The sequence below is a fragment of the Pelmatolapia mariae genome, linkage group LG7, assembly GCF_036321145.2.
Source record: "Pelmatolapia mariae isolate MD_Pm_ZW linkage group LG7, Pm_UMD_F_2, whole genome shotgun sequence".
In the NCBI taxonomy this organism is placed as follows: Eukaryota; Metazoa; Chordata; class Actinopteri; order Cichliformes; family Cichlidae; genus Pelmatolapia; species Pelmatolapia mariae.
The window spans coordinates 9,888,486-9,907,531 of record NC_086233.1 but is presented as its reverse complement, the minus strand read 5'-3'; the positions used below and the strand labels follow the sequence as shown (position 1 = coordinate 9,907,531).

The window sequence follows — 19,046 nt, the reverse complement described above, 5'->3', positions numbered from 1 at the left end:
CCTCTCTATTATTTTGCATATGTTAGAAGTCAGTGCTATTGGTCTATAATTATCTGGTTTTGTTTCATCTTTCCCTGGTTTGCATATCGGGACCGTCCCTAACAGGAAGCCCTGGATGACCATGGAGGTCTAGGCCCTACTGAGGAAGTGTGATAGAGCATTTTTTTTCAGTCGGGAGTAGGGATGGGTATCGAAACCCGGTTCTTGTTGAGAACCGGTTCCCACTGTTTCAATTCCTTGGAATTGTTTGCCATTTTTGCAAACGATTCCCTTATCGATTCCAGTCGCCCCAAATTATGTCACCACGTTGCGGAGCGTCATTTACCTGGCAGGAAACATGGCGCCTAAGCGGCTCAAACGCTCAAAAGTTTGGTTATACTTTACGAGAACGGATGACAACAGGGCAACTTGCAATACTTGCAAAGTAGATATTTCATTTAAGGGAGGAAACACTACGAATATGCAAAAGCATTTGCTCACAAAACACACGATGACCTTAAATGAATGTCGTGTTTTTAATTCCGCTCTGGAGTCGTGAATCTCAACCCAGCAGCAGCGGTAACGTTTGCACGTCCTCTCCCGTTAATGCGGCAGGTAAATAATCAACTAACAGTGCATATTATGTTAGCGCGATCTGCCTTATTACAAAACCTGCCATTACTGTGCGCTGCATTTAGGTGACCATGATGAGAGAGACAGAGTCTGGCTGGCTCAGATGCTGGCAGTTCTCACTGCAGTCTACCGTTAGCGTCTCCTTTCAGGCCAGGATAGACGAATGTCACCGAGCAGTGACTAAGTTTGTGGTCAAAGGCTTGCACCCATTTGCCACAGCAGATGCCCCCGATTTTGAATGTGTTTAATTGTAGGCAGGGACATTACTGGATGTTCTTGTGTAATTGCTACAGAAGAATATTTATTTTATTATTTTACATTTACAATTTTTTTTTCTGGGGACCCTGTGACACCCCATTGAAGAGCCGTAGGCTGTGGATCTCTTAAGATCTCACTGTTGGGTTTGTAAAGCCATGTTACTCCTAAATTTCTATCTTGTTCAAAGAGAAGATATAAAACAAAGTTCTAAGCTAATCAACCTTAGTGTTCTCCTTTTTTAAAAAGAATCGATAAGAGAATCGATAAAGAATCGAATCGTTAAACAGAATCGAAAATGGAATCGGAATCGTGAAAATCTTATCAATACCCATCCCTAGTCGGGAGACAAAGCACTGTACAGCACAGTCAGATAACCTAACCTAAATTAGACAGGCAAAAACAGTATTCATCAGGTCGTCTTCACATCTTCAAGTCTGCAAATGTTAGAACAGCACAGGGTGAGCTGTTGAGCACAGAGACTGTGCCCAACAGCTCACAGATGTCTTCACAGACATTACTATTTTTCAACAAACAGACGGTTGAAGCTGTCTTCAGCTTACCGCATCTTATATCAGTTGCACGGAAGTAGCTGTCTACCTAAGTCATCTGGGCGCTACAGCTTTAAGCAGCTGCGCGCGCTCCTGCGGACGGCAATCACTTTCTGCCCGACAATCACTTTTTGGCACAACACCTGGAGCTAAGGGGGCAAAACAATCGCATGAGTGCTGCTGTTTGACTGAGGAAAAATAAAGCAGTCGTGGTAAGCCAATCACATGACCACTTCAAGATGACAAAGCAACAAGGTGATATATACCAGTTTTTAAATTGTGTTGATAGGCCACATAAAACCAGAGTCATGATAAACAATATATACGAGTGTTTTTTCCTCAATAGTTTCGTCACATTTAACGTCTAAGGACAGCGCCAGCAAGCACTCTCTGCTTATGACCCCCCAAAAAACCCCAACAAAACAAAAAACTGCCCACTTGGTGGAAAAATGCATTTGGTTGTTTAGGAAGAGGGGGAAGCTTTAGGAGTGACGGCAACAGAGAGAGAGCGAGAGAGAAAGAAAGACAGCAGAAAAAGAGAGAGAGTTTTGAGATGTGAGAGATTTGTGACGTTTAGCGTGTTTGGAGTGTGTAGTTAATGTGTTGTCTTGTGTAGTTAGTGTGTAGTGTTGTGGATAGTTTTGTGTTGTGTGTCAGAACAATGAGGCGACTGCTGTCTCCAGGTAGAAACAGGAGTGATACACCTGCTGCTGTCAGACCTGCAGGTATCAGGCTGTGATGTTCTCCTTTATAGTGGACAGAAATATTTGGAGTGGCACAAATAATTTGTGTGACATCTTATTGAATGCAGAACAGCTGATTGTTCTGTAAATAGTTTGAAATGGTTATATAAAAAAAGGGTAAAAGGTAAATGGCTGCAAATAACTTTGTTGTTTGCAAAACTTGTGCATAGGACTTTAAAATTGACAATTTATATTTGCATTTAAAGTTATGAAATATGATTCATTAAACATGTTTGTGGTTGTTACAGTAAAAAATATAACTTTTTCTACTCGGATTTTATGTTTTTTGTCTGATTTTAGATCAGTTGTGTTAATACAGTATGTCAAAATGAAAACATAACTGTAAATTCAGACACGTGAGGTTGTGCTGAAAAGGATGATACCAAACAAGGCAAAGTAAATAGTTTTCAAAGGTGAAATGTAGAGGAAACATCAAAAGTAGTCAAAAATGGCCAATTATACCCTGGACCCCAGAGGGTTAAACATTTTTTTTTAAAGTAACGCAATAGTTACTTTTCAAGTAATTAATTACTTTTAGAATCTTGTAACTCAGTTACTAACTCAGTTACTTTGAAGTAACTATAATTAATTACTTTTTCAAAGTAACTTGCCCAACACTGCAGATAACACAACCATGGCAGGTAGGGCGGCAATGATTCATCGAGTAATTCAAATAATTAGATTATAAAAAATGCAATACTTTGTTTAATGCACACCTCTGTAGCATGTTGATGTATTAAATGACATAAACCACATTTCACATTTGCAACAAAAAAAACAGACAAAGACAAAGTGGATGAGCAGCTGGTATACTCTCCACTTGTCTCAGAAATGTGAACTTTTTACACATTAAACACTATTACCAAAGTAACATTGCTATGGTTACTATCCCGACTTTGTTTGTGTAAGCATTACGTTCCTGTCAAAATTAAACATACAGCAGATTAAATCAAAAATTCAGTCAAATAGTTCTTTATATTTTATTATGTTGCAGATTTAGCTCATTTGCTCTGAGTCTTCATGTAGGTCAGTTGTAGAAAAGTGGCCGCCCAGAATTTCCTGACTTTTCAAGTACCGATTATGTCATGTCTGACATCACTAGGGTAAACCAAGTGGAGGGGTGTTTCTTGCCTGTTTTTTAATACATGTGTCAATGCTTCAGAAACCTTTATTTGGCCATCACTATCAAAATGTTTGCTGAGTATGTTCCCTTCCTTGACACTGGAGTCAGACTACAAATGGTGGCAATGGTGACAGTAATGCAGAAAGGGGCTAGACAAAAAAGCACCAAGCGCCAAATAGATTCTGTGAGGGATGAGCCTCCAGATGTCAGTCAGCTAGAGACAGTAGAGCAAGAGCCAGCCATTGAACCACATAAACCTTACTTAACTTTCTAACCTCCTGCATGGCTTTATGAGGAAGCAAAATGACAGAAAGGCACGATGGGAACTGGATAAGCAATGGTAGAAGAGCGTTGGTAAAAAAAGATTCAGCACAGTTCACCAGCTGGTGCTCACCAGAGCACCAGCTGATTTTGGAAGGTGCAACCGAAATACATCTGAGTCCAACTTTGGAGCATCCTGCACTGACTCAGACAGAACCTAATTTAATCAAAGCCACTACAGCAGCACTACAGTCTTCCAGTTTAACGAGACAGTCTGTTTGGAAAGGTACTAAAATGTAACCTTATAATGAGGACGAAGACAGTGAACATTCACTAAGAACTTTTGAAAGGATTCCAAGTGGATGTCAGTAGCCACTGGAAGACTGCAATGTGCTCCCCTTCTCACTGGTGAGGCACGAGCTGCTTTTGTAGCCATGGACATTGGTCAGATTATGGATCATGTAAAGGTGAAGAAGGCTGTTCTTGAAAAATTTGAAATACGTACGGAGACTTGCAGACTCAGATTTCACTCCACTATGCTGGAGGATAGTGAGGCACCTAAAGAGTTGAAAACAGACATGAGAGATCTGTATGACAAGTGGATAGTTCCAAAAGAAAGGTGAAAGAGGACCTCACAGCACAAGCATACTCCCAACGTATTATAAGACTGTGCTGTCAAGGAGTCAAACAATGGGAGACCACACCATTGTAACTCCCCACCCCACCCCCAAAACAATAAAAAAAAAAAAACACACACACACAAAAAGATGTTCAAAGCACCTGATATCACACAGATGCTGTCAACTGAGCTCTGTAGAATGGGCAGTCATAATGAAGCAGTTCATTTCAAGCTGCTCTTCACACAGCTTTTGCTTTTAGCTACAAGAAGGCACCAAATATAGGACTATGTTGACGAGCTTCAAGTAATGAACATTTTTTCAATACATGCTTCAGAAAGCTTCATTTGGGCCATGACTACTCAGTCACATGGTGCTTTATATTTTATTATGTTGCAGATTTAACTCATTTGTAGGGATGGGAAGGTTGAAATAGATGTTTCGATACTGTATTGAGCTTCAGAAGCACAGATGTTTTGAAACACTGCTCCGAAGTGTGATTCAAAACATGTGACCACTTTACCCCAGTTTCAACTGGGGCATACCTGCTGCACCACAAAGCAGAATACAGCCATTGTAAGCGGGGGGAAAGTAATGATAATTTCTATGTAAAGTACCTATGAGCGATTGGATGTGATTGTTACGTCCAGTATGGCGGACAGCTCTTCAGCGACATGCACATGACATCACGTGCAAAACCTCTATAACAGCATGGTACGCTGACTGCACAGAGAACCACAAGAAATCCCTCAAACGAGTAATAAGAACTGCTGAAAGACATAATTGGACTCCCTCTGCCCTCACTGGATGTTCTTTTCATGACCCGCTGCCTCTGCAAACAATATTGTTCAGGACAAAACACATTCTGGGAACTAATTCGATTTTACAGTGCACCAGGTTGCAAAACAGTTTTATTTGCCCAGTACCATTATAAAACTGAACTGACTCCACCTGTCGTGGAGTCTTCCCTTGCCCAGAACAACTGCAGTGTTCTAAGTATTATTTTATAACTTGGATTAAATTTAGTTAAAAATTAAGTATTTAAACTTTTGTGTAAATAGATCTGTGTGAATGTGGGTGCTGATCTAGAGGATGCACAAGCCAATTTCGTTGTGCTGTAGTTTTTATCATACTGTGCAATGACAATAAAGGTGATTCTGACTCTGAAAGTCAGTGCAAGCTATTTTGCAAACCCATTGGTTTATTTACTATGAAGAATATCTTCTAGTTACTGTATTTTTAATTATCCGTATTCCTGGTATTAATTTGTGTAAAATTCAATTACCACTTCTTCTTCTATACTGCATTTATATCTATTCTTGTATTTTAAGATTCGAGAATAAACTGAATACTGTCGAGTCTTTTTAAAAAATTTAAAAAGCCATGCCAATAAAAGAAATCTAAAAATAGTGCAACTATATAACAGGACCCTCAATTGCAGTGTTAAATCTAGCATATCAAAATTGCCTACGCTTCATATATTTCTGTTAGAACATCATCCGAACATTTTTCTGAAAAATGAATAAAGGTAGTCTAGGCAGGAAGGGTTAGGTTTTTCACAACATGTTTATTTTTAGCACCATAAAAAGTCACTTAATGTTGTCCAGTGTGTTTGCTCTCATTCTGTCTTTCCTCTGGGATGGAGCGATGATGTGGAGATAAAGGAAAGCACTGGAGACTGGAGAAAGGGCTTGTTTGGAGAGATAAAAAGCTGAGAGGGCTGCATGGCTGCAACAGCACCGGGCAGCCAGCAGATGTCATTCACTTGCTGGCGGAGGTGAAGGTGAAGCATCCTCTCTGGTGGAACTGCATGTCCCTGATGCGGCGCATGGACTGGATCTGGGGCTGGAAGGCGCAGAAGTCATTGTAGTGTCTGTAGTCACCGCACTCAAACAGGTACTGGTAGCCTCTGTATCCAGGGTACTGGTAACCCACCCACCTGAGAGAGACATGATAGGGTAAAGGTCATGGTTGTGTGTTTATTATAGGATGTCCATGTAGTGTACTACTGGCTGATATCCATACAAATAAAAAAATGGTATATGACATTATAGGGTTATGATAGAGAATATAAGATATAATATAATAGAGAATAAGACAGTTATAGTGCTAAGTCCTAAGAAGTTTAATGTTTACTGTTGAAGTTCTTGTGGTGAAAAGATTCTACTGATCACCTAGGAGACACCAGAAGTGAATTAGGAGGTCTGGAGGACATTGGAGATACCAAGTCTTAATGAGGTTTTCTGATGAGTCCATAAGGGAGTTCTAGAAATGCTTAAGTTAAGGGTTAAGTGGACATTTAGGAGCCTGAAGAGTTCGGTTAAGGAGGTTCAGTTAGTCGTCAGTGAGGTTCCTGGTTCTCCTTCCAGGGATCTTTTAAAGGTTTCTTTTTAGGAGAACCTGGGGTTCTTTTACAACGTTTTAGTTGTCTAACAGAATGTTCTGGAAGTCCTTCAAGGGGTTGCAGTGGTAACTAGGAGATTCTGAGTTCCCCTGAAGTGGATTTATGGGAGCATTACCAACTCCAATAATGAAGAATTAGATTTGTGAATGTTCTGGTCAGGATGGCATTTATCTAATCCAGAGAGTACAGGCTTTCAAGGTGTATGATAAAGGCACTGAAGCTGTTCTGGAGGCTTTCGGTCAGCAATACAAATGAACAGATTTGTATTGGCGACTTAGAGGACATAATGAAATGAAGCAAATTTTCTGGCTAAAAAAAGATTTGTAGACAAAAGGACAAGCCTTTTAATGACATCTCATCCCACTTGTTATTTGTAGTATAATCCAACAAGTCTGTGGAACCCTCTTAGGTGTGTCTGAAACCATGTTGGCAGTCCATTTTATATACGGAAAATGTACTTTTTACTATAGTAATATGATGTACTACAAAATTTACTTCCACACTGTGTTCACAGGCCTTAACACAGGCCTGCATGTTGATGATATTCGTGATACTCTGCTAATTTGTGTTTTGTTTTGGGAGAGAGCACAAGTACTAAACGTGTCTACTCACGCTCCTCCTGGCACCCTCACGCTGCCCACTCTGTCGCAGAAGCCATGCGCCCAGAGTGTGGGCACATCGTCCTCCTGGATCTCCATCTTGTTGCCCTTGAAGTCAGAGAGCTCATACAGGCAGATCTTGTGCTCCATGCTGTCCTGCAGGTAGGAAAGGAAGAATAAAATGTAGTCTCTATACAACATACATTACATGTGCATTCTCTGCTTTTTCATTCATTGCATTTTGTAAGAAATTGTCTGTGGGTGGCAATGTTGAACTGCTTCCATGAGCAGTTAGTGGAATCCATGAATGGATTTTGTGCTAAATTAGGGGCCAATGTCATGCTGATGATGTGATATACTATAGTATCAGCATATGAAAAATATTGTTGATTTCTTTTCTTTAGGAACTGTGTTGATAGTCACTTAACCTTTTCAGTGCTTTTTCAAGCATATATGTCAAACTTTTTCCTGGTTTCAGTTCGTCATATTTGCTGATTTGCTGCTTTTCTTTTCTGTAAGTTTAGCTCTGGACTGTTAGTCAGTCAAAACGTAGGGTCTGAGAATATAGAATCACTATATTCTCCCATTTTATGAAAAACAAACGAAGAAAACAGCTCATTTTACCATTCGGATGGGCCTGAGGGACATGAGGCAGTCGCTGCGGTAGGAGTTGCTCCAGGTATCCCAGCGAGGATACTCTCCCTTCTCCAGGATGAACATCTCCCCACGGAAGTTAGTCTGCTCAAAGGCAACAAAGCTGGAGAACGGGGGACACCATGGACAGGATGGGGGGGGGGGGGGGGGGGGGGCAAAAGGGTTAAGTGGGGAAGGCACAGGAGAAGAATTGGAAGAAAGATAAAAGTGACATATACATGAATAGAGAAGATATGCAGGCAGCTGCTTAAATCAAGTGTGTGTGTGTGTATTCACTTACGGGCCACACTCCACAATGATACTACGCACTCTATCCATGCCACGGTCACACACGTTCATACACTCATTCTGGACCTCCATCATCCTGCCCTGGAAGTTCTCCTGGTCGAACAGCATGATCTGCGCAGAGGACACATAGAGTCATAGCTGTTTCTTTACACTATGTTTATAGCTGTAGTTCATGTGGAAGGTTTAAAACAAATTTTGGATTTGGAATCATTTTTGGATGGAGCATGAAAAAAGGTAACTTCTTAAACAGTAATTTCCCCTTTAAACTCCTCAGCACTGACTGAACTTACTAATTACTTAGATTTCCAAAACGACCTTATACTTGAGAAACATGTCGCTTTTAACGTGGCTACGTGTAAAATGATGCCAGTATTAAAGATTATGAGCTTACAAATATACATTATTTTTCACTAGACTATAGTATATGAGGTCATTTAATTTTTGCTCCATCTCAGAGACATTTCTTAAGCCCTGTGAGGCGGTGGCTTTCACAGAAAGAGTCTAAAGTACATAGGTACTCAGATCAGAAAGAATAGCCTCAATACATTTTGGATAAAAAAAAATTTTTTACTGCTCAAAGCATCAGTATCTAAATTCAAAGTGGTTATTTTTGGTCTTTTAACCAAGTTTCTTGCTGTTTTTTATCATTCACCTCTATAGTATCTGAAATTCTAATGTCTAATTCAAACCTTCAGTAAATAAACATATAACTGCCCTGCTAGATGAAACACATGGGACAACATGCAGTCTACTTTCTTTGCCCTTTAGGAAAAAATAAAATGCACACATTCTGTCTCTGCAATGACTCACTCTGAAGGATCCCATGCCAGGCTCGCCGGTCTTGGTGGCCTTGCTGGAGGCAGCTGGAGCTGGGGCTCCCTTGTCCTTGGCATCAGTGCCCTGGCTGGAGGCGGACTTGGCAGTCTGAGACATGGTGAGGGGCTTCAGGAGAGTCTGGGTGAAAGATGGAGGAAGACAAGGGGATGAACAGAAATAGAGGTGTAAATCGAAGTGACAGGGTTTCAGAGGAGAAAGTGAAAGGGAAGGAGAAGTGAGGTTAAATGTGGCCCAGGCAAGGTGTCAACATAGACAGAGGGTTGGTAGGCAGAAGTGTTTGGAGGGTTTTGGACTAGTAGCACAAGTCTGAAGTTTGTGTTGGAGGTTCATTTGGGTGTTGTTTTGGCCTTTCCCCGGGACGGTGGAGTTTAAGCTGGGAGCGGTGGGCAGGGAGTGGGCCCTGGCTCTGGATGTGTGGGTGTCCTACTGTACCATGATGAATGCTCTGGCCTGTATGTCTGCGTCTGTGTGTGCTTACCTGCGTCAGTATAGCTTGCAGTGCCGTATGAGGGAGGCTAGCTCGTGCTGGTCCCTTCAACGCTCAACCCAAGCTTTTATACTCTGGCAAAGGCCAAACGTAGAGGCTCACAGCACAATAGAAAGCCTCTCGTCATCACTGTTGGCCTGGACCAAAGCCAGCAGGTCATCGCATAGCCTGGAAACACTGCTGGCCCCTCGGGCCTGCCTGTAAGCATTTTGCTGTCAAAGGAAACCACTGACACAGCATTCTTTGCTGTGTGTTGGGCTGGTAGGCCTGTGAGCTGTAGTCGCATGTAGAGTTGAGGAATGCAAAGGTCCACAGGACACAAAGAGGTAATCCACACTCTCTGTCACCTACACAGAAAAGGCACACACACAAACACAAATACAACATATTCTTTAACTCAGACTTTCTACTTTAAATCACCACCATTTCTTGATTTTGGGAATCACCACAACAGAAACAGACAGAAAACAAAAAAAAAGGCAGTGATCTATTCGTTCATGTTGATCTTCTATGTGTTCTCCATACAAAGAATCAAACAGCATTTCAAATGAAGTGTTTTGGTTTTTTGGACATTTTGCTGTTTAAACATTATTAAACTTTAAGATAATTGAGTTACTGGAGATTCTCTTTCTCCCACTGACATTCAGGTTCACCAGAGCTGTTCCACTAAATGCTTTGGCACTGCACTAACACTTACTACTGATATCTACTTCTAGTTCTGGCTAGTGTTAGCCAACTACTTAACAGATGATAAACACATTCATATCGCAAAAGCATCTTTCCAGTCAACATCTGGTTTGGCATCTGACATTTTCCAAAACCAGCATCATGTTTGTTTAGCCAGATATTAATTCTTTAATTCTTGTACCAGAAACCAAAGACAGTTTTTGCTACTCAACACAGGACAGTGTTTTCTTGTTGTTGTTCACAGGACACAATAATCGTATATCACAGTAACAATCATCATCATCATATACAATATATAATGTATTCTTACAGCTTCAGGCTGTTATTGCTCCACTATGTGGAGGTAAGGAAAGAGCCAGAACTTGAGTTTTTGTTCTGTGCGTGCTGTTTCTGTAGCTTCTGTGTAACACTCTGAATGTCCAGACATCTTCCTTTCTCTGTCACAGTTTCTCTCTGCAGTGTCCATGTTAAGATGTTTTTGTGGAGAGCCTGCTGATAAATTTGGGCTTTGACAGCAATTTTACACTTTTATTATGAATCCAGTGCCCGTGTAAAGCAGGTGTTTGTCAAAGAGAGTATGGGCAGCATTTTTTCAGTTATTCTGTGGTATCGTGTTAAATCAACAGTAGAAATGTAAATCAATGCAATGGGATGAGCCAAGTAGGGTAGAAGCCTGGGTTTTACTAGCCTCACCCCAACCTTACGCTTTACATTTTATCCATGAACTACAGTACTGTCATTACAGTCGGTACATTTAAAAGATAAAGAGGGCGTATGCAGCATGTTCACTTCCTTTAACTTTGCTAGGGTAATATTGAGTAGTTCTTGACTGGTGGGTAATCTGGACAAAAAAGCACTGCCACACAGCTGTGCATGAGAATTCCTCCTGGTCATCTTCAGAGGTTGAATAAAGGTCATTGTTGGTGGTAATAATTATGGGATTATGGCGAATGGATTATGTGTGGATTATATCACTTCAGCTGAGATCATTTCCACGATGGAAGCAGGATTAAATTGCGTTTGATATGTGAACTAATCCTGCAGTGTAATCTGGGTGGCTTCCATGCTGTGATTATATTTGTTGTAATTTCTGCTGCCCTCTTGGTCAGGTCTTTCCTGAGAAAGGGATTTTTAATCTTAGTCAGACTTTTTCCTGATATTTCAGAATGCTACACAGACATGGTTTCATTTGTAAGAAAGAAAAGTCACCAGCATTTTTAGCAAAGTAACTCATAAAGACAACAGGAGACTGACATTAGTGAGTATTCAGACAGCAGGATGGAGTATGCGGAGTTTAGTTGAAATAAATGTGTTTGGGGTAATAAACGAACATGTCACTAAATGGACATTGTCTTGACTGTGGTCTTTTTTCATACAGAAGAAAAGAGTGGTGCAGTGCTTACTGTAAAGAAAATACACTATTGCTGTGATTCAGTCCCGTTATGGAGACTTTACATCTTTTCATCTAGCCTTACATATCTGATCCTACTTGGTAGGGCTGACTTTAAACATTTTAGCATCAAGTGGGAAAAATAATGTTAAAGACTGCACCAAAAGCAAGTGCATCTTCATAGATCCACAATGCAGAAGTTTCAAATGCAGAAGTAAGGAGCATTAAAAAGCCGGTTTACAGTCTGGTACAAAAAGCAGAAACTTTCACTACTTCAGACTTGCTGTGTGTTATGGCACACCCATGAAGCTTGAGTGAAATTCTAGTATTTTATTAGTCTCTTACTACTAACAGGTATGTGTACCTGTGTGTTACACCTGTACCTTTTGCCAGTGAAGCTGACAACATAGCATAGCACACTTTAATTTAAATATTGTAAGCAAAGAGATTCGTTCCTTTAATAGTTAGAACAAACCATTGTGTGAGCGTTCCTCACTAATGATAGCTAATGCTAGTGCTGCTGACATCATTAGGAGGAAATAAAAGAGAGCAAGAGCTTATATCTGTGACTTCATTTTATGATGATAATGATTTTGATGATGATGCTTGCCAAGTCTGAAGAAGATTGGATGAGTGGTTGTCACTGCTTTACACTTTTAGGCAGAAAACACACATGGACTTTTAAATGCATTGACCACTGTCACTTTTATCTTCTGACACTGCCACAAAATGTCCTGCCAAATGAAAGGAACCTATTGATTTTTACCTGCCCTTGGCTCTTTCATTCTTGTTGGTCAATTTTCTGATGACTGCCAGGGGTCTCAGGAGTCCTCCCTGGCTTTCTCAAGAAGAAAACATTTAGTCTGTGTTTCAGAGGGGTTCATCATTATCATGGCTGATTACACAATTCCCCTGGTAAGTGAACATTGTCCTTCTAATGTAAGATGAATCAGATCAGTTTTTTCTTGTGTTGTATAGAAAAAAAAAATCTGATGAGGAAACCTGTTTGATATTTTTGAAATTTGACTCTTTTCAGGCAGGAAACATTTTGGTCTCTGTTCAAAAAGTTGATTCTGTTAATCTGGACATAGTGTTTTCAGTGGGAGAAATGTTTTGTCACTCTTATAAGTGACTTCTTCATTCTCAACTGACTGCAGGTTTCCCCAACCTTAATGATCATGACACTGACCTCACAGCCCATTGTTAGTCCATGGTGCTAGTTTCAGTTATTATACAAAGGTACTGTTTATAAGGATGGGGAAAAAAGTCACTTGGATGAGAGACGAAACATTTCCCCACTGATACATCCCGATGAACAGGATCAACTTTTTGGGATTTGCTGGATCTGGATGATTGAACGTTCATTGAGACTTTCGGTCTCTCTGAACTACAATTTCTGTTTTGATTTCAGAGAAATGAACTTTGATTAAGCCAGGCTTGTATATGAAGATCTGAGGCAGTGAATTATGTCTAAAAGTTGCAGATAAGCTGAAATTCCTTTAGGCTCACAGGAAATAAGGACAATTTTGTGCTGTCCATACGAGTGCCTCTGCGCTCCTGTTTACAAGTGGTTGATTATGTAAGCACTTAAACACACACACACACACACACACACACACACACACACACACACACACACACACACACATGTGTGTATTTATATCCTTGTGGGGACATCTCATTGACACAATGCTTTCCCTAGCCCCTTACCCTAACCCTAACCATCAAAAATGAATGCCTAACCCTGACCCTTACCCTAAACCTAACCATAACCTAATTGTAACCCTGACACTAAAACCACATTTTGAGGCTCAAAAATGCCTTCAAACTCGTGGGGACCGGGATTTTGGTCCCCACAAGGGCTGTTTGTCCCCACAAGTATAGTAAACTACCAATTTTTGGTCCCCATGAAGATGTTAATACCCGTCCACACACACACACACACACACACACACACACACACACACACACACACACACACACACACACACACACAAGACACTCACTAACACACAAGTCCTAGCTAGTGCATTACACTACAGCATGCAGGTTAAACCTGTTTTTACTATTGAGGGCTTTTTTAAAAAATTTTCATTAAACTGTTGAACATTTCGTAAAAACAAGGCTTTGTTACTGTAATTATGAATATAACAAAAAAATAAAACACACAAAGAAAGAGTGCTGCTATGATCTGTGTGATCAACCACGTATTCTTGCTAGAACACTTCAAATGATCAGATTTGAGACGTGGAGACGTGTTTCATGTTAGAAAGCATTCTGGTGTAAGTATTAGTGTTTGCCATAATTGGATGAATGACTTCCTCTGTACTGGTTAGATTTCTCACTGCACACATTGGAGGCTTTCATAAGAATACTATCTGCACTGAAAATCTGCCTTGACACATGCATGAGGTTGCTTTTTTCTGTTTGTTTTTTTTTTTTTCATGTAGCCAGCCTGCTACCTGCCTGAGCACCTGAAAGTGACATCAAAGCGACTGAGAACAGATTCCAAATAATGATCTTGCAAATAAAAATCCTTTGTTATAACCGTTTCAAAAACTTGAGGTCTTTTGCCTTAAGACTTAGCTTTAGGGTAAATAAGCTATATATCAGACAGAGCCATCTAGTACTCTTCCTATTTTCTGACACTAAATTGCAAAAAACAATCATAGCCGTCGCAATTAGCCGTCGCAATTAGTGCTTTAACTCTGGTACCAACCTTTTTTAGTAGATATAACGAATTATTGTCTTTATGTCCCATACTAAAATCGTCAAAGGATCTTGCAATTCTCTTAACTTTCTTTCTGTTCTACTATTTTCAAACATATTGTGGAAAAAAACACATCCTCTGAGTCACCATCAACGCTTCACCGCTGTTACCAACATGAACAGGCATGCACACAGAGCTCATTCTGTCTGTGTGTGTTGGTCTCACATCATCAACAAATTCTAATGGTATGACAGGTCATTATTGTATTTGCAAATTTCACACATTTAATGGCAAAAATGAAGCACCAGTTAACTGAGAAAATGACTGGTCTTTACTTGCAGACATAAATTGAAATAAAGAGTTAAAGAGCTTCCAGCTCCAGCTTTTTTCTCTTCCCTCTCTGATGCCGTTGGCTCTCAGTATTTTCTCAGCTTGCACTCTATGTTTCATTTCTTATATTCCTGGTCTCTGTGTCCACTGCCCCCAGTGATAATGTGGTGTCTGCACTTCTGGCCCTCCATAGATTAACGATGCTTTTGTCAGGTAGGGACAAAGAAAAGCCCCTCCCTGCTGCTGAGCCGGGGCTTTCAGCATGGACCCCTGCCAGGGGAGGCTTTAAAAGGGTGGGGGCGTGTGGCTCCTCTCACTCTCACGGCAGGACAACCCAAGGGCATCAAGCAAGGTGAGTTCCTGTCCCTCGCCCAGCCGCCACAGCCATCCAGCATGGTCAGCCAGGGTACCACAGCCAGGGTATAGCATCCCCCATATTCACACATCCATATCTACTCCCACTCCAAACACACACCATCCAGGCTCCACGGCTGAAATCACTGCACCCAGTGGCTGCGATGAACAGTGGTGATGATGGAACAATCTTAGAAATGGGCAGAAAAACTAGAAAGAGAGAGAAAAAAGTTAGAGTAGCCAAATGAAGCCTGTGGCCTCTGTGACCCTCTTCTGTTTGGTATCCAAACTATAAATAGACGCTGGTGCTTTCCATCTAGCAATTACAAATTCAGGCTGCTTCCAGTATCCTGCCCATTATGTGTAAAGTACACACTGTACCTGCGACACAGACTTGTTTTTTCATATGTCTGACAATAGAACCGATCTCCTGTTCTTCACTTTTTGGATTTCTGGTTCACACATCTATCTTTACTGGTTAGCTTCTGGCTAGTTTCTGCATCAGAATAAAATGACTGCTAACCTCTCAGAGTGTGTGGCTCCCCTGTTGTCACTACTGTCTATTCATTGTTAGCACTCGTGGATAAAATTCTTTCTTCCTTCCAGACAAGATGACTCACCATTGCACCAAGTTCTCCGGCCACTGGAAGGTGAGTCTGCAGATGGAAGAGCAGCTTTATTCATCAGCACCTTTGAATTTTCCCTCAGATGTGACCACGAGCTGCTTGTTGTAAAACGCCTCATACAGTTGAGCATCAGGGAGAGTACCCAATGAAGTCACACCACATTAGGACGCTATAAAAACTTCATTAGGATTGGAATATCACACAGTTGTGCATTAGGCCTTGTTAAAAGTGGTTTATCTCCCAGTTCAGAGCGATTAGCTTAGCTAATGTAGTTTTATATGTTTGAGGTGAGCTGCTGAAGTGATTTCAGACATCACACATCAAGTTTAAGTGGATGGTGTGTGATAATACAGCGATCAGCTGCATGTCCTTTTTCCCATTAGATCATTGTCTTCGATGAGGAATGCTTCCAGGGACGCCGCCATGAGTTCACCTCTGAGTGCTGCAATGTGATGGAGTTTGGCTTTGAGACTGTTCGCTCCCTCAGGGTGGAGAGTGGAGCGTGAGTAAACAGATATGTGCGCACAGATAGAGCAGTCTTACATGCAGCAGAAAACCATCATTAAGTGACATACGGTTAACATGACAGGATGTTATTAACCTCTGTATAAGTGGATTTAAGGACTTTTGGGATGATGGAATAATCTTTTTTTTTCTATGCTTCCTTCCAGCTGGGTGGGTTATGAGCATGCCTCCTATCAGGGACAGCAGTTTGTCCTGGAGCGGGGAGAGTACCCCCAGTGTGATGCTTTTGGAGGTAGCAATGCCTATCACATTGAGAGACTGACCTCCTTCAGACCCATTGCCTGTGCTGTAAGTTATCTCTCAGCTTTTTTTTCACTGAAAAATCTGCATTGTGTGTGAATGCTACTGTGACGGACAAATCAATAATGTAGACTTGCCTGACCTGAAAAACTACTCAAATGTATTCTTTCTTTACCTCCCCCACCTTCAGAACCACAGAGAGTGTCGTATGACTATCTATGAGCGTGAGAACTTCCTGGGCCGTAAGGGTGAGCTCAGCGACGATTACCCCTCCCTCCAGGCCATGGGTTGGTGCAACAATGAAGTTGGCTCTCTAAGGATCCATTCTGGAGCGTGAGTGTCCCCAGCTGCTTATTTGCCTCCTTTTTTCCCCCTCCTCATCCTCTCAGCAGTTCAAAAATAACCCTACTCAGATTTTCACAATATGCTTTGCAACATTTCACAACATTTGCATTTCCACGTCTGTCATTTCTCAACAGATTTGTCTGCTACCAGTATCCTGGTTATCGTGGATACCAATATATCATGGAGTGCGATCGTCACTGTGGGGAGTACAAACACTTCAGGGAGTTTGGCTCTCACTGCCAGACCCCTCAGATCCAGTCCATCCGCCGTATTCAGCAGTAATAACTTACACCAAACCCTTTCGAGCATGTGACCCTTTACCTTTGACCCCTGCTGCTTGCCCGTGCTAAATAAACTGTTTTTCTTAAACCTTACTGACTTCCACCAGTGTATGTGCTTATCATATGGACATACTAAATCACTTATACATCACACACTTGTGTTTTCCTCTGAACTGCGATCACCTCTGTATAATTCACATGACGGTGTACAGAGGTTACCTGCTAATAAGGGTGAATGTGAGGAAAAAAATGTCATTTAGAACCAAGTATTTAGCTTATTATGTAACTGCTCGATGTCAACCAGATTAATAAATGTGAACCAAACTGTAACAAATATTTGCAAGTCCTTTCACATATCTCTTTCTAAGATATGTGCTAATCAAACATTGCTGCCTTATTAAAGAAGAAGAAACTGCTTTCCTTTGTGACAGTGGGCAGCCCCATGTGTTTGATTTGGCAGGATCCCCCCTTCCTGGCACAACTCCAGGGGGGATTTGTGTCCACTACACTATGGAGGGACAAATGCTGCTGTCTTATAATCTTTGATAATTCAATAATCAGTTTTGATACGTCAGTAATCACTACTGGTAATTATTCCAATGTTTGAAATATAGTTTTAAACTTAAAATTCACGAAAGCTATCAAGGATCTATGAAGAAGAAACTGTTATGATTTTATGCTCAAAATGTGCTTTAAAGATATCACCTGCAGTTGTCCTAGAGCCAGGCTTCACTATTGTATAATACCACACTTTACCACAAGAGCAGTGAATCACATTAACCTGTGGACTTTAACCAGACAGCTCATTAAAACATTTTTTCATTTAGAATAATAGCCCATAAAAAGCAACACCTCCCAGCACATGGGAGTGAAACACGGTCCTTTCAGCTGCTCTCAAAATTTCTATGTGGTTACCACAGCCTATTTGATTTATTCACCACATTTCAACACAAGAAAAGTACACAACCTTCTGCCTATCCATATGACATTGTGCAAAACTCAGAAATACAGTTGCATTTACAAATGCAAGATATTTCCACTGGGGACCTTGACCACAGTGCTGCTGGAATTCATGCAAAATTACATTTGCTGAAATAAGCAAGACCCTCTAAAACGAGGCCTGGGTGGCAGCGTGACATTCCAAACACATTGTATATAGTTTAGCATTAAGAGCGCCTTCCAAGAGGAAAGGTGGTTGTCAAGTAAATGATATAAATAAGGAATCAAAAAAAAAAAAAAAATCACAAACACATTAGTCTATACATTGAATAAATATGACAGTTATAGCCTCGTTTAAATTATATTTGAATTTAGCCATTTAAAAATAATTAAAATATCTGTGTTTAAAGTGATAAAGCCGTTTTCTGATTCTTACCAAAAAAAGGGGGGGGGGAAAAAATCTCTTTTAAGACATAGATTGATAGACAATTGATAGTTGATTGATAATTGATAGATAATAAATAATGTTTCCTTCCTTTTTCCTTCAAGAATGTTTCCTTCTTGAAGGAAAACGCTTTTCTTCGGATTCTTCTGCCTCTTGTTCTGTTCTCAGCCAGGATGAGCCCACACTGCTTCAATAATGTTGACGTTGCTTTGAAAGGTGTTTGGGGCCACTCTCGTGCTGAAAAAAAAGAAAGATCAGATAGTTTGCAGATGCTATAATATGGTGGATGCAAATCTGATGGTACAACGTTGACAAGCCCTCCAACGCCAAACCGTGACAGAGTCTCCACCGTGTTTTTCAGATGACTGCAGACTTTCACTGTTGGACCTCTCTCCTGACAGCCTCCATACATACAAGATCAGAAGCAAAAAACCAAAACAACTTCCAATTTGGACCCATCCCTCCGTCACACCTGCTGCCACTGAGTTTTAGTCCAGTTCTGTTGTTCTGGTGTAATTTAACCTCTTTAAGAGAATTAGAGCGATAGAAGCCAGTACAGAAATATCAGAGGTTATAATTTTGATCTTTAACCTCACAGCCCATGACATAAATCAGTGGGGGATTTATGTCATGACAAGAACAATGTCACAGGTCTAATGAAGCTCACTGTGCTGCCACCCTTACTGCACATTTTAAGTGAGTCTTTTTTTTTTGTCACTCAGACTTATGGTCCCTATGATGGC

General features: G+C 40.8%; 2 protein-coding genes across 3 annotated transcripts; one reads left to right on the top strand and one right to left on the bottom strand.

Moving 5' to 3' along the window:
• Positions 1-5,759: 5,759 nt before the first annotated feature.
• crybb1 (crystallin, beta B1) lies at positions 5,760-9,484 on the bottom strand. Its single transcript, XM_063480524.1, has 6 exons — positions 9,423-9,484; positions 8,918-9,061; positions 8,100-8,218; positions 7,790-7,922; positions 7,179-7,321; positions 5,760-6,101 (listed from the first exon to the last, which is right to left on the bottom strand). The coding sequence occupies exons 2-6, from the start codon at positions 9,038-9,040 to the stop codon at positions 5,924-5,926; spliced, it is 696 nt and encodes a 231-aa protein (XP_063336594.1). The 5' UTR covers positions 9,041-9,061; positions 9,423-9,484; the 3' UTR covers positions 5,760-5,923.
• A 244-nt stretch (positions 9,485-9,728) lies between these two features.
• On the top strand, positions 9,729-17,096 carry cryba4 (crystallin, beta A4). 2 transcript variants are annotated; one of them, XM_063480522.1, is made up of 7 exons: positions 9,729-9,757; positions 14,762-14,900; positions 15,509-15,552; positions 15,912-16,030; positions 16,200-16,341; positions 16,484-16,626; positions 16,773-17,096. In XM_063480522.1, the coding sequence occupies exons 1-7, from the start codon at positions 9,731-9,733 to the stop codon at positions 16,918-16,920; spliced, it is 762 nt and encodes a 253-aa protein (XP_063336592.1). In that variant the 5' UTR covers positions 9,729-9,730; the 3' UTR covers positions 16,921-17,096. The 2 variants fall into 2 exon arrangements, with proteins under 2 accessions (XP_063336592.1, XP_063336593.1); XM_063480523.1 differs by lacking the exon at positions 9,729-9,757 and adding an exon at positions 12,299-12,423.
• The last annotated feature ends 1,950 nt before the right edge of the window (positions 17,097-19,046 follow it).